Source organism: Apus apus, chromosome 8 (genome assembly GCF_020740795.1).
Source record: "Apus apus isolate bApuApu2 chromosome 8, bApuApu2.pri.cur, whole genome shotgun sequence".
Taxonomy (NCBI): domain Eukaryota; kingdom Metazoa; phylum Chordata; class Aves; order Apodiformes; family Apodidae; genus Apus; species Apus apus.
The window spans coordinates 19540531-19555478 of NC_067289.1; the positions used below are offsets into that span (position 1 = coordinate 19540531).

General features: G+C 42.9%; 1 protein-coding gene across 2 annotated transcripts in view; it reads right to left on the bottom strand.

Moving 5' to 3' along the window:
- The window catches only part of LOC127387691 (calcium-activated potassium channel subunit beta-2), a 133650-nt gene extending 130137 nt beyond the window's left edge, over positions 1 to 3513 (bottom strand). The window contains exon 1 of one of the 2 annotated variants that reach the window (XM_051626389.1): positions 3429 to 3513. In XM_051626389.1, coding sequence (XP_051482349.1) covers positions 3429 to 3466 — 38 coding nt within the window. In that variant the 5' untranslated portion in view covers positions 3467 to 3513. The remainder of the gene's footprint in view (positions 1 to 3428) is intronic. The other variant, XM_051626390.1, reaches the window with a different exon arrangement.
- Positions 3514 to 14948: the final 11435 nt, after the last annotated feature.

Here is a 14948-nt window from a genome sequence, read left to right on the forward strand (position 1 = left end):
ATGTTAACTTTTGCCTGGAAAGTTTTTACTGGTAATGTGCATAGATTAATTTTGGCTAGATGGGATTATTGTGGTTGCCTTTAAAACCTTCATTATAACAAATGTGATTAGCCTACAATTCTCCAAGACAGGCTGCCCTGTGGCAGGGATGGGAGTGTGTGCCAGGCCAGACCGTGCGCATCCTTGCAGAGGATGTTGCTGTCCCACTGGCTGCTTCCTTTAATTGACATACTGGGGCTGTCTAGTCTATGCAGTGATGAAGCTTGGCCCTGACCCTTTACACAGCCCATCTGCATTTTTTTTAATTGTCCTCAGCCTCTCTCAACATATATAATTTCACAGTTTAGAGGAAAGTTACCCAACTGCTTTCATGTTTCTTCCACTGCTTCACTGTTTCCCAAGTCATAGAAACAACTGAAACACTTTATTTGTTAAGCATAATTAGTAGCTCAAAGACTCTTGCCTTTCAAAATCTCTGCTTTGATTCCTGTCAGATGCAGAGGCAGTGATACATGATGTGACATTCATCAATTAACTCTCAACATAAAAAGATGTGATAATTTTTCTCTAATTGAGGGGATAGGAAAGCAAACGTATTTGTTGCTTTTGTTTTGTTTTGCTGTTGTTTGTTTTGTTTTTTAAATGAGCTTGAGAAATAATTTAAATGGATGTCAAATACCCAGCTGTGGTTAATAGAAAACTGGACAGAAGCTTTTAAAATTCAGTTTTTGACCATTCTCAATGTTTTTCTTTTGAAAGTACTTTCTGACATTTCAGATGTTACAGGATTTATTTTTTTTTTCTGTTTTTAAGATATCTCTTGTTCAAGTTTCGCTGCTGACTTAATTATGCCATTCTGACAGCTCTCTTTGGGACCAGTCTGCTCTTCCACAGTGTATTCCAATTGAGAGGTTTCAAAGTAGTTTCTTTTTTACCTTCCTGTGACTATCAAGTATTAGCTGGTCTTTTTTTTCTAGTTGGCTGCTCTGGTGTTTCTTTCTCTTTATTCTCCACTGACTCCCAGCACATTTTTATGTTAGAGGTGGATATTGGTTTTTGTACTCTTCTTTCAGAATTATTTTTCTTAGCCTCTGGATTCTACAATTAGTATGATTCTTCCTTTTTATTTTAGAAATCCAGCTAAAATAATTCAGGAGCAGAGGGACTTGTGAGTATGAACTGCTTACAGCAGAAATCCAGGGTCTGTGCTCTAGGTAGGTGTTCAGGAGAGAAGGGGTGACTGGTCCTACTTCACCCCCAGTACCTTGATGTGGTTTTGATGACTGCAGCAGGTTATTTCCATGCATCTAAAACTTCCCCCTTCAGATTTTACTCAGCCTGTGAGCAACATTTAAGCTGCACAAAAAGAGAAACTGGAAAGCCAGTAGAAATACTCACTGGTATAACTGAGTTTAAAAGCAGGCTGTGAAAATAACTATACAAATTAATAATGATCCTCCATCCCTGTTTCTTGGTCCTTATCAGTTGTTCATAACCCAGGCCTGTCTTTTGTGTTTGTTTCTAACTCAAGACTTTCTTTCTCTTCCCTTGTTGCCAGTCTGATAGCTTGGAAGTGTGACTGCCTTGGTTTTTGTCTCAGTGCAGTGTTTCAAAGACAAACATCTGCAGCAAGCAGCACACTGGAGAACTTGGTGGATGTATTTTGGAAAAGCAAATGTTCAAAGAAGCCATAGCTGCTGCTTTGCATAGTGACTCAGCTCTCTAGGCATGGATTTGCCAACATAAATGCAGTTTAACTCAGTGTTTCCATGAACTGACACTCATAGTTTGAGATCTGGTACTGCCATGTAAAAACTTCCACCAACTTAGTGAACTTTTTACTATGGAAAGGGATGACTAAGGCCAGCACATCTGATTTATTATCTGTGCTATGCTGCTATGTAAGACACTTGCAAGCATTGTATGAACATCCAAGGCAGGGAAGGTCCCTGCCCCAAAGAGCTTTGGGTCTATGTGGGAGAGGAGATTAGGCAGGAGGAGAACTGGAGAAGGCAGAAGCAATGTGACCAACAGAAAGATAATTCATATATCCCCAATTCAGGGTTGTCCCTTGCTAATAACCTTGCTGAGCTAAGTTCCTCTCATAAAGTACATATCCTTCATGCACCAAAATGCAACTCTACTTCCTTGGTATTTCACAACATGAGAGACTACAGAGTCTGGTCTATGTGAACAGAAGAAGAAACTAATGTAAAAACTTGGTGGATTCTACAAAATATTTTGGGAAAATGTTTGTTTTGTTTCATAAATGAACTAACTTTGGGGTCTCTGACTTGCAATTGTTTGCTATAAATATTTCCCTAGAAATCTTCCGAACAGACATAAGAGTGAATGATCAGCAAATCATAAATAAGAACGATTTCTTTTTTGGCAGTTGAGTCTGGAAACCATGATAATGCAGCTGTAGACCAAAACCAATACCATAGGTGTGCATGCAAAACTAATGTAACTTAAGGTCTTGATATTAGAAGTATTCATTAAACAGGACAAAAAACCCTCCCTCTCAATACATTTCAAGATTCTTAAAAGATAATTAGAAAACATAAAAGATGTCAAGAATATTTAGTCTTTTATTGCCTGCTCTTGACGTGTGGAGTCTTGCTTGGACATGCACCCCTTTCTTCTCTAAATTGAAATATTCACTGCCTTTGTGCAACAGAATAAGCAAGGCTGTTCTCATCCACCTAACTGCCAGATATTTGACACCCTAAAAGATCTGCACGTCATCAAAACCTGCACTGAGTGGTTTTCCTTTAAAGACACCAGTTTCACCTTATCTCAAAGTCCTGCTTAGCTCTGAGTATCTCTTTTATGCCAGTACCACAAAATTGTATCAACATTATAGGATTATGAAGTGGGATCACTTACCCTGACAACTCTGGCTTCACATTGATACTTCCAGCAAAGCAGGTGCTATATTTTATTAGTTACAGGGACTGATTGTGCATCCAGAAACTGCCCTCTGCACCCTGCTTTTGTAATAGGATTCAATACAGCTCAGCAAGTACAACCTCTGTAATATATATGAAATACAGGAAGATAATAGGAACAGAGCTGACTCTCTGATTTGCTATAGTGTGCACAGTGTATCAGAAATACAGAGACACTTTGCAAGGTGAAGAAAAAGGAGGCGGGAAAATGTGTTTAAGGTCTGCCATGAAGGCCTAGGAAACCCTACTTAAAGCATTTCTGTCCTAACCAACTCCATAATCCCTTCCAAAGGCCTGAACACAATTACAACTTCAGTATTTTTCCATGCCAGACTTCAGTTCAATTCTTAACATTGCAGTTAAATAGGGGAAAAAAACCTGAAATAAATCCAAGGTACTAGTTGCTAGTAACTTCTGAATAATGAACTGACAGCAATTCCCCAGCCCAAACAGCTTAATCCATTTGTTTCTACTTACCTCCATTTGTCTCTTGGATATTTAAAGCAAAGGCTCATTTTGTCCTGCAGACTCGGTGCTGCTGCTCAGTATTATCTTGCCTGATCATAAAAAGGCTTCTGACCAAAAGGAAGAGGAAAGCAATACGTAAAACAAACACAGAAGCCCAAGAGGAAAGCTACACCCTAAAGACCAGCACTAATAGCAACTGCGAAACAGGGAAAGAGAGAACACTCCCAGTTACGAACTTTTTCCATTGATACATCTGTTACAAAACCATTTTGCTGCAAACTTCTTTTCCTTCTTGGAAGCAATGCTTTGCTGTATGTGAGACCTCAGATAAACTGTATGATGAGTATGGGGTTTGTGGTTGTTTGGGGTTTTTTTTGCCCATGTAAGCAAATTTAGGGAAATACAAACTAGAAGCTCAGCTGACAGCTTTACAAGTATAGTGCTAGGCAATAATTATCACAAGGTGCATTTGTCCATACTTCAGATTTATTTAAATTCATAAGTCTTCAATAGAAGCAGAGTCATATTTGAAATAACCACCCATGGGACTTTCTGGCCAGAAAGCCTTAGTGCAGCGGAGGTGAATGCCTAGATGATGAATAACTTAATTTTTTAAGAGCTTGATGGGCAGGCAGGGAAAATACGCCAAACTGTCCTTGCCTCAGAGGGGATTTTAGTGCCAGAAAAGAACTGCATTGAGAAGGAGAGCTTATGATGTCACCTCTAAAGACTTAAAGACTAAAGGGACGTGCAGAGGAGAAAAGTGGGATTTACTGCAGCAGCAGAAGCTGCTGGGCCCAGCTGTGTTTTCACACCCTTGCCTCAGTGGATTTAAGCTTCTCCAAGCTCCAGAATTGTTCCTCGGTGTAGGTCATAGGGTAGCTATGTGTGCATGCCCAGAAATGCTGTATGGAAACTTTTGTCACTGACATTTAATATGTGGCTTGGAACAAATAACAGTTTGGGTTGAATTAAAAACTTTTGACAGTTACACTTTGCCAAATGTTAGTCAGAAAGGAAAACTGATGGATGTGTCATGTTTGGAAAATCCCAGGGTGTAGTAAATGCGTTTGTTTTCAAAAAGTTAGGATCAGATTCTCTCCTTGCCTCAGAGTAAATCTGGAACTACTTCAGGGAGGATGACAGAAGTTAAGGTTGTTCCATTCGCCAGGGTAGAGGAAATCTGCCTTGAGCCTGCAGCCAGAAAATGCTGTATCCAGTAGCAGAGGTGTGAAACAACTGCTGCAGGCTGTAAGGCTGACAGTGGTTCTATTACAGGTAATATTATTCCCTCCACCTTAATCCTCCCTGTGACATGTTGGTGTTGCATCTTTCCGTCTCCGCATCCTGAGATGATGTGCTGATGGGCTTTTTAAAAGCTACTTAAGGAGTCACACAGATCATGTATAAAGTCAGTTCATGAGAGAAAAAAAGTGTCCATGTTCCCACCTGGGATATTCAAAGAGACCTGAAGGCATTTTTTCCCCAAATCCCCTTAGAACTAATGGAGCAGGCATGCCTGTATCCATGGTGAACCTCGAAAATTTCAGTCAGCATCTCCTCCAAGTCTTGTTTACTGAGGGAGGTTTCCCATGTGTGCTCCTCTCAGCTAGTAGCAAACCAGAAAGCCTTTCCATCCAGACTGCCAAACAATGGTCATTCAGTAAGTGATGGCCTTGGGACGCAAGCCCAGGAGAGGCAGAAGTTTCCCCAGTCCCGATTTAGCCATTTCTCTTCACCCTTCTGTTAGAAGGCAAAGTCAGATGCATTTCTGCCCTCCAATGCAGTGGGGCCTCATGTGAACCCTAGAGCAGAATCTGGCCAAGATTTTAAGGCTGAGCTATGAAAACACTGTACAAGGGGTGAGAACTGGTTTCAGAGGGACAGGACAATTGAGTTACACTGCTGAAGTCTTTGTGTAGAAAACCAAACCTTTACAAAGAACATAGGAACAACCTCTTTTATTTTATTATTATTATTTTTTAAGAGTCTTTTTTGATTACTCTTTTATGAGTGCTCTTTTTGGTCTTGCACAATGAGGAGTTACGTGGCAGCTTGGTTTTTTTCCCCTTTATCATTTTCTCTCAGAAACAGCATCTGGCAATACTGCCTTTGTGGCTGCTAAAAAGCCTGACACACCAACTCTAGATAATTGTGCCAGGTTAATGGTAGAACATAATTCACGTGCCTTCCAATTACTTTTAATGAGCCTGGTTGGTACAGGTGTTTGGAGTAATTGCCAGCTATGGATTTGTTTGGCTTTGCATTTTCTCACTGTTCACAGAGCTGGTCATCTTCTGAAGGAAGATCAGTGGACTAGTTCCAGCACAATTACTTTTAAGGAAAGGGTCTTATGTAGTTTGGAGCATAATATTTTCTTCTTCATTATTAATACAGCATTGCCAGCAGCACAGGCAACGTTTCTCAGGATCACCAAATGCTGCTATACATGCAAGAAAGGGCATGTTTTTAGTCAATCCAGAGATTGATTACTACCAAAAATAGTGGCATTTTCCCATTCTCCCTTCTCTGTATCATTCTGTGTATTAATTTTATTAATACTTGAACATAGTGTATATTTAGCTGTTGCAATTAATTACAATCAACTATATAATTACATCATATTCTGTACATACCCTCGTTTGAACTGCTGCTTGCCTGCACACACAGTGAGCTGGTTTAGGGAGTTAAGGGGGCAGTAAAGTAACTTTACATATAGAAAGTGAACTGTTTTCTGCCCCCTTAACTCCCTGAAACAGTTCTCTAAGAAGGTTGATAGCAATAGTGCTGGCACAAGGCAAGTGGCAGGAATGGGTAGTGCAGGACATTATGTATGGGAACCAGATTATCTCATTTGATTGTAAAATTGTTTTAACTGTGCTAGACTGGTTTAACCTGGAAGGTTTGGAGATTAACAAGTGCTGGAAATTGACAGAAATGGAAGTTTAACTATTTTTGAGTTTTTGTACCTTGTCTACAAGAGGTAATGAAGGCATCTTTCACTGAAAACAGTCTGAACTCTACTAACTCCACACCATCTCAAACAAACCACAGGAAGAGAGAGAGACCATGCAGATAGCTGGCAGGACAATGGATGTGTTCTCCTGGAATTGCCCTGGCAGTCTGGGGTGCAAAACTTGACTACTTAAGAGAGCAATTCAGTAACTGCACGTGGATGGGCATGTTTCCATTGAGCCAAAAGAGAAGTGGTCACTCCATTGCTGCATGGCAGTGCCCTTACTGCAGTGAAAGACCAACGTGAGCTTGAGGGACTTCTAGCTGGAGACCTACTCAGTAGTGTAGTTGTAGGACACCCAACCACTGCTCCAGCTGCTTATTCCACACTGTTCCTGAACAGCAGGAGCCATGGTGGAAAGTTGGGTGCAGCTTGGCAGGATGCTCAGCAGGAGAAGAGCACTGAAAGGCCCTGCCCTTCAGTCTGCACATGCTGCTGGTGCATGGGCAGTATGGGTGTATGGCTATACGTTTATGGCTGCTGGCCTTTCCACAGGGCAGTCCAGTGGAGCTAAGGACAGCTTTAGGCCAGCAGTGCTCTGGTCAGGCTTTAATTCTTCAAGACAAGGTCATTGATGATTTTCTGGGCTTGCCTCACTGATACATTTTGCTGATCAGCTTAATCACTGAGGGTGGCCCTTTGCACACCAGGAAGCTGTCTCAGCGGAAACCGATTTCTCTGTGAAGCTTTAAATAAGATTTATTTTCTCTCTTTTTGTTGTTCATTTGGAAGAAGCTCTATGCTGACATGTCAACATGTTTTTCTTCCATCTGTATGTGTTTATCCTTGAATTAGAGCATCTCAGAAGCTGGAGAAGTGGAAAATCATTTTAGTTCATATAATCTACCCAGACGATCAAATACAAGATGGGCCACTAGTCTGTAATTTCCAGAGTTAATGTTCCAGTTGATGTGTCTCTTCTAAGATTTTGCATAGAAGAATTTTGAGCTTACTAGATCTCTTTCTCTTTGAAGGAGGTTTGTGATGCCTTTGTCTCAGTACACTCCTGGTAACAATAATCACATTGTGCCACTCCCATTCATCTGTGCTGTATTGACACTTTCCCCTCCAAAATAAGCTTTTAATAAATGTTGACCAAGCCCTGTCAAATGATTTGTTCTGCTATTGTTCATGCCTCCTCCTGACAGATCCTCTAATTGTATCTTTTTCTTTGCCTTATAATGGAAACAGAGCTTTGCAGCTGAAAATGCTATAGGCTTGGCTGTTTAATAGGACTCTTTGATCCCCATCCTTGCCTTTGTGGAGCATTAGTGACTTGCAAACAGCAGTGTGATGGCTATGCTGGTACCTGTGCCCTGCTTCTTCCAGGCTGAAAGCATTAATTTAAGTACTTCCCTCTCTGAATGAGCAGTGGAAGGCTTTTTCACAGTGGTGGTGTTTTATGGCTAAGTCTCATTATCACTGCTCCCAGTGGTGTGGGAAGATGTGCAGGCATGGAAGCAGGATTTCCAGTTCTTAGCACAAGGCAAATCAGTCTTAACGGACAGATTTTTCAGAAGAGCTCAACAGGGCATATCTCAGGATTTGCAAAATTTTGGCCTTCATTTGGTCAGAGTAATCAGTGAACAAGTCCATGACTGTCAGATCAAACCTAGCTTGAAGAGAGAGCAGATGCCTCACACAGTGTACTCACTTCAGTACTGCGACCCAACATTACAGAATTCAGCATTAGCAACTCAAGTTACTCCGGAGTTAAGGCTACAGGTTACAACAGCTGAAGGGGCATTTTCCAAGCCCAGTTTCTGGATTTATGCCCTGTAACTTTGCCTGTTAGTCTTTCAGCTCTGAAAGCAGTCTATGGGCTTGGGCCACAGACAGCATATACATTAATAAGCACTGGTTTATATAGCAGAAATACATGTGAAGTGAGGTGATCTCCATTGCGAGGAAGTACTAATGAACTTCACAGAACAGTGGAGCTGACTGCAGTCAGCTTTGTTTGGGAACAGAGATCAATGCAAATTAAATTTGTTCTCACAATAGCAGCAGGATCCCTGGGAAAGCAGAGAGCAACTGGAAAAGGGCATTTTAGAAAAGACATTTCAAAGTGACTTACAGAAGATTAAAGCATGACATAAAATACTAGTCACCATAAAATGCCTGTAGGCTACTGCATAATATTCTGAGGCAGGAAAACTTACTCTTGGGAAGCACAAGAGGAAAATAGAAGCTGAGGAATCAATCCATACTTAGAAGGGGCTGGATTGTAAATTCATTGCAATCAACAGTATTTTTTTTTGCACAAGGGGTCAAGCCCATGTACTTGTTTTGTAATTGTTGCACAGGAATCTTAATGATGCAGAAAATGGTGGAGGGCATCTGAGTAGTTCCTTTTAAAGGGACAGAGTATGCTGTCCTTTGGTTTACAGACAGGATTGGGAACGATGGATCTCACCTGTCCCTTGGGACTGCCAGGTAGCTACAGGGCTCAGGTCAGCAGGCAATAGTTAATTAAGTGCAAGACCGTGATGAGGGTGCAAAGTGAATCAGGAAAGGGAGGGGTTCAAATTTTCCTGTGGGTTCAGTAAAGTATTAAAGGCTCTGCATTGTTTTCCTCTCTAGTAATTATTTTATTATTTATTTTCCCACCTTTTTTTTTGTAAATACTTATATTAGGGAGAGACCAAGAGTACCCTCCAGCCCACCGTTTCTTCAAGTAAATCCCACACACCGTACAGTTCTGTGATGTTTGACTGTACTGTTGGGCTTTCTGAGGTAATCTCTTTGAAAAATTCCCCTCCCAGGATCCACCTGGTTCAAGGCAGCCACTTCACAGCCTGCTCGGGGGGGCTGTTTGCAGCAGCACAGGGAGCCACAGGGGCGAGCTGCAACACAGATGAGCACGCGGGGTCACCTCAGATGAGGGCATGAGACTGTTTCTCTGCCAAGAGTTACGGGTTTGTTCACAACTGACCAAAACTGCCACCACCTGGGATTATTTTGGCTGTCCTGGCTTTCCAGGTGCCTGGTGGAGCCTGCCCGCAGTTCTGGACCTCTGCAGTGCGCCGAGAAGGGTCCCAGCCCCGAGGGCGGCAGCACCTGGTGCTCAGCCCACCCCCCGGCGGCCAGGCGGTGCTCCCCGGAGCGGCTCTGCAAGGCCAGGAAAACATTTCTCCAGCGAGCGCTGGAGCCCCCGTTTGCGGGAAGCCCCTCCCGGCTGCCTCAGGGCTCCGCGCCGCGGGAGGGCGGCGGTTGGCGGCCGCCACAAGGTGGCGCCGTCCCCATTGCGATCAGGCGCCTCCGCCGCCTTTCCCAGCCTGGGCTGCGGGAGCGCGGCGGAGGGGACGGGGTGTCTTGGGTTTAGTGTCACTTCTGGTCACCGTGGCCTTGTCTGAGCGTCCCGGGTGCGGCAGGCCCTGGTTCCCCTCCCTCAGGCCCAGTCCCACCAGCCGAGCCCCGCGACGAGCTGGACGCGGGCTCTGCCGCCCGGCTCTGGCGGGGCGGGCTGCCCTGGCCAGCCCTGGCCCGCCTGGGCACCTGCTGCTTCCAGCAGCAAGAAATTAACACAAACTGATTCGGATTCATCGCCGGTAAAGTTTTAGCAAGGTACAAGCCCAATTCTGTGCATGGCGCCAGCACCCTTTGACGTTCCTCGAGGCAAGTCGCTCAGCAGCAGCTCTTTGGGTGCTGAAGCTTTTCGCAGACTTCCTACATTATACTAAATAATCTTTGAAAACAACACCCCCCCCCAATACATTAATAGCGTGGCCAGCACTGTGGAAAGGATTCTGCTAAAAAAGGCTCTGAAAGAATAATGTGAGAGGAAAAAAGACTTTTCATATTATTTCAGCTAAGAGAACGCCCAGTGAGGGAGAAGCGAACACAAACCTGAAAACCACTGAATAGTGTGGGAATAACTGCAGTCTTGAGGAGAAATGAGTACTTTTGTGGAGTTGACAGAAAATCCTTAGTTGAATGTGTAGGAACATACAGATCACCCTTATAAATGCAGCATCAAGATCACTTTCTTGCTTCCAACAAAGGATCATGCTTGTGTCAGGTACTTCTGAGGATAATATGCATTTCTTTATAGAAGTTGGGTTTTTCAGTGCTTAGAGATGTTTTGAATTCCACCTGCATTTTATTCACAGTTAAAATTATCTGGGTACTCTTATGACAGGAAAGGCTGAATGTTTTTTAGAGTCCTGCTAATTTGGCTACACAGTAATTCATGGCAAATGCATTACAAATTAATTATGTTTTCTGGGAAACAAAATTTCCTATCATCCTTTCTACTGGTTCTTGTAATTTAATTTCATTGGTGTACCTCTTGTTGATAAAGTGTGGGACACAGTAAACCTTTACGGTTTCTTTTCCATTTATTTTTCATAAACATCTGTTAATGTCAATTCTAATTTACTTCCTCCTTACACTAAATTTTATTTGATCCGTATCTTTATGAATGTCTTTTGCATCTTAATAACGGTTCTTGCTGTTCCGTGAAGCTTCTCCCTTCCTGTTTTGTGATTTGTCACAAAGGAAGTCTAGCAGAGGCAGCAGTATTTAAAAATATGGAGGTGGAAAGGGCTGATGCAATGCTGAGTACAGATGGGAATGCTGGACAGAAGAGGGGAGGTGGTATTACCTCTGCAGTAATGCTAGCAAGCCTGTATCCCAGTGGCATTAGTGTGAAGTCCTACTGACAGTGGCTCTGAAGCCATGTTGAAAATTTGGGAATGAAGAGTGAGGAAAACACTGAACACCTTACCTGCCTGGATAACTGTCAGGGCAGGTTTCAGAATTTAAAGAAGATTTAATCAGTCTTAAGCACCCGACAGGAAGAATATAATAAAGAAATTGTCAATCTGCTAGAATAAATGTGAACAGATAGCTGATGTTGGTAATTTTACAGTAGGTTGCAAAATCCTAACAGGAGAATTTACTGTTAGAACAATTCTCTGGATGGTTTGGTGGCCATCCATCCTTGGGAGTTGAAAGGTGATCTGTCAAAAAATCCTGCAATTTAATATGGTTCTGCTACATTTTCTTAGTGTCTCTGGTTAACAAAGTAACTATAGCCAGAACTCTAAAAATACAGTTTATTTCTATAAGACCAGCAAAGGCAATTAGGCAAACATTTCAAGGTAATAGGTGCAAAAAAGGAACAGTCTCATGGAAATAGTACTTAGAATAGCTGAGATTAAAGAAGTGACCCTGGCCCACAGGCTGTGCCGAGATACTGGATGATTCTTCATGCAGCCAAATTCTCTGGGAGGTTGTGAGCAGTGTTTGGTGGGCATAAGATGCAGTCTCACTTCCTCTGGATAAAAAAAAAACAAACAACACACTTAAGTTCACGTACTGTCGGGTTACAGGTGTGCATGCTGGAAATGAAAGGGGAAAGCATATTTCCAGACCTAGTCAGTAATTTGCTAAAATTCTCTGTGATGATACAAAGTTACCCTCGGATTTTCTGCAAACCATGCATAACTGAACTAGGGTTCTTGCTGACTCCATTCCAACTCTATCTTACTATTCATTATACCTAACTTGGCCTGAGAAAAGCCAAAGCTGTGTCTCAGCCTTTCTCATGGGCAGTGTCTGGGACTGTGGGAGATGTTCTGCTCTGCAGCACATCCCCCCTCTCCTCCCAGCACTGCTAACTCCTTGGGCAGTCCTGGGAATTTCTGCTGTGTTCTTGGCTGTTCATGGTATTTTTATTCTGTTTGGCAACACAGGAAGGAAACATCAGCATTGCTAGAGCGGAAGGGAAGCAATATTGGATGATATGTGTTATGCCAAATTACAGCAACACCAAAGCAGAGTGTGAGGTCTGGTAATGAGCTCATGTGAGTCGTGCAGCCGAGGTGATAAGTAAACTCAGTATCCTGATGACTTGTACTCATCTTTTTTTATGCAACACTGGCTTGGATAGTGTGTACCTATATAACTTCTACACCTTTTCTTGCAAACTATTGATCAATATTGCTGTGCAAAGGTCTCTCCTTGCAATTTCCACCCTTGGAGAGTTGCATTTTAATAGGGAGGAAACTGAATCCTGTGACCCAAGCTGTGTGTGATGTGAATAAGTAAACGATGGGAAACCATAAGACCAAACAACAGCTCCAATATGAGAAAAAACAAACTCGGTATTTACCTACCTAGTCAAATATAACAGGGTTTAAGGTTCTTTTCTTGCTTCTAGCATAGAGAAACCTGGCCTAAATCCTTTTGAAATGACTGTACATTATTGCCCAATTCCTTTAGGTTCCTCAGCGTAGATGCAACTGGGTAGGTAGCTGCTGCCAGTGTAACAGTTTGGAAAGGAAATGAAAACCCCATTAATCCCTTGAAAAATCCACGTGTGTTTCACCTTGCGGCTCTACACTCAGCATGACCTCAGTTTGCGTCCTTTACACACACAGAAATGTTCTTGTCTTTAACCTTGTTGCCAGGAGTTAATTTCTCTGCTGGGCTCTGCTGTCAGCCTCCTGGTAGTCCTTGGCAATGGTTCTTTCATTGATGTGTCTCCTGTTGGCTGCCTGTCTTGGGAGCTGAAGATCTGCAGCGTACCGTCTTCTTCCTGGTTTTGTTTTCCCTAGTGTTATCTGTCTCCCAGTTTACTGTTTCTAATCTGCTCCTTGAATCTAACACTCCCCTTGTGTTTTTTGACCATGCAGTATTGCTAGTCTGAAGATTGCAGGTTCTGCTTTTGATTTCACTTTGTTGTCCTGTTGCACCTTGCATCCTCTGGTAGTTAGTTTTGAGGTTCAGTTTCCTTTTAACCTGCTGCCCCTAAGCCTTGGTTCTTACTGATCCTGCTTGTTTGCTCTAAGGAGGTGCTCGCTGTGTAAAGCCTCCATCTGTGGACTAGAATATCTGTGCAATGCACATATGGGGGAGGTAAGGCATGGAGGGCAGCCACGGGGCTAATGTGAATAGGGTGCACTAATACAGATTGTGCTCTGAGGTTCTGCAGCTTTGGTCACTGGGGAATGGCAGTTTCAGTGGCTTATGTTGGATAACTTCCAGAAGTGGCCTTTTGTGGGACTGAAAATGGCACGGAAAGGTTTCCGCATAGCTCATGCAAATGCCATGAACATTTTAATACAACTAATGTCTTGAGAAGACACAGCTACCTTATGGCATATCTGAGATATGGGCACTTATCCAAAATAGTAATTCTTCCAGGGCACTTATTTCTTTGGGGTGATGATGGTGAGGGATTTCCTATAACATCTATAGAGGACACCTGGACCTGCAATGTTCTTTTTAGAAAGGTTATTTCAACAACAGTTAGATATTTTCTTGTCATTATACACAGTACAGTATCTGTTTCCAGAGTCATTGTGCTAGTACAGAGCCATTTTATTGAAGTATTATTCACCGATAATGGTCGTGTTCTTGCCATATGTTGCCAAATAACTGTAACTATAAATGAGCAAGTATTACTGCATGTTCACATGTCTGAGAACCTACAGCCACTGAAGGTTATCAGTGCAGACAAACTGTAAAACAGCCAGGCAAGGGCTTAATCCTGTCAAGGGCTTCACTGGCTGCAAGGGGTGTGCATCCACAGGAATGTGTTTGTCAGTGGTGGGCTGCTTCTTTCACAGATACAGAGCTCAGACAAGGTAGAAGCAGGCCCAAAGATGGACAGCACAGATAATGTATGCCACATAAAAGTAGCTACCTCTTTGAATTTCAGGCTTATGGTCATTAATGGCCACTCCCCCTACAGCTACCTGAGGCCTCTCCTATGCCTTTCTCTTGCTCTGGGTGCATGTACGACCACTCCTATAACATCTAGGGCTTCTGTTATGTTGATATCACATTGCTGAAGTTTCCATGAGAAATGCAGCAGAAAAAAATTTGTTTCAGCTATGTCCATTTATATAATAGAATTATTTATGTGAGAAGTGACCAGCACCTACCTTTCTACAATGTCCTTTCTGGTAGTTGTAGAGAGTGATAAGGTCTCCCCTCAGCCTCCTTTTCTTTAGAGTAAACAAACTCAGTTCCCTCAGCCACTCCTCATAAGACTTGTTCCCTAGGCCTTTCACCAGCCTAGCTGCTCTCTTCTGGACCCCTTCCAGCACCTTGATGTCTTTCTTGTAATGAGGGGTCCAAAACTGCACACAGTACTTGAGGTGGGGCCTCACCAATGCTGAGTACAGGGGGAGGATCACTTCTCTAGTCCTTTTGGCCACACTGTTTCTAATACAAGCCAGGATGCTGTTGGCTGCCTTGACCACCTGGGTACGCTGCTGGTTTCAGCCATTGTCGATCAGCATCCCGAGGTATATTTATTTAGAATATCTAGATGTAGTGGTTTTGTACTTGAATAAAATCAATTAAACCCTTACTGAAGATCAGGGTTTCTCTCAAGAGGCTGTTTCACATCGTGGCCAGTGGAGCCCAGGCTCAGCTGTGTCTTGCTGCTTGTGAAGCATCAGAAACTCTTGAGATCACTGGCAGTATGAGTTCAGAATCTCCTGGCTGTGGTTCCTGCCTCTGGTGCATTATGAGTTACAAAACACAGGCTTCAAGCC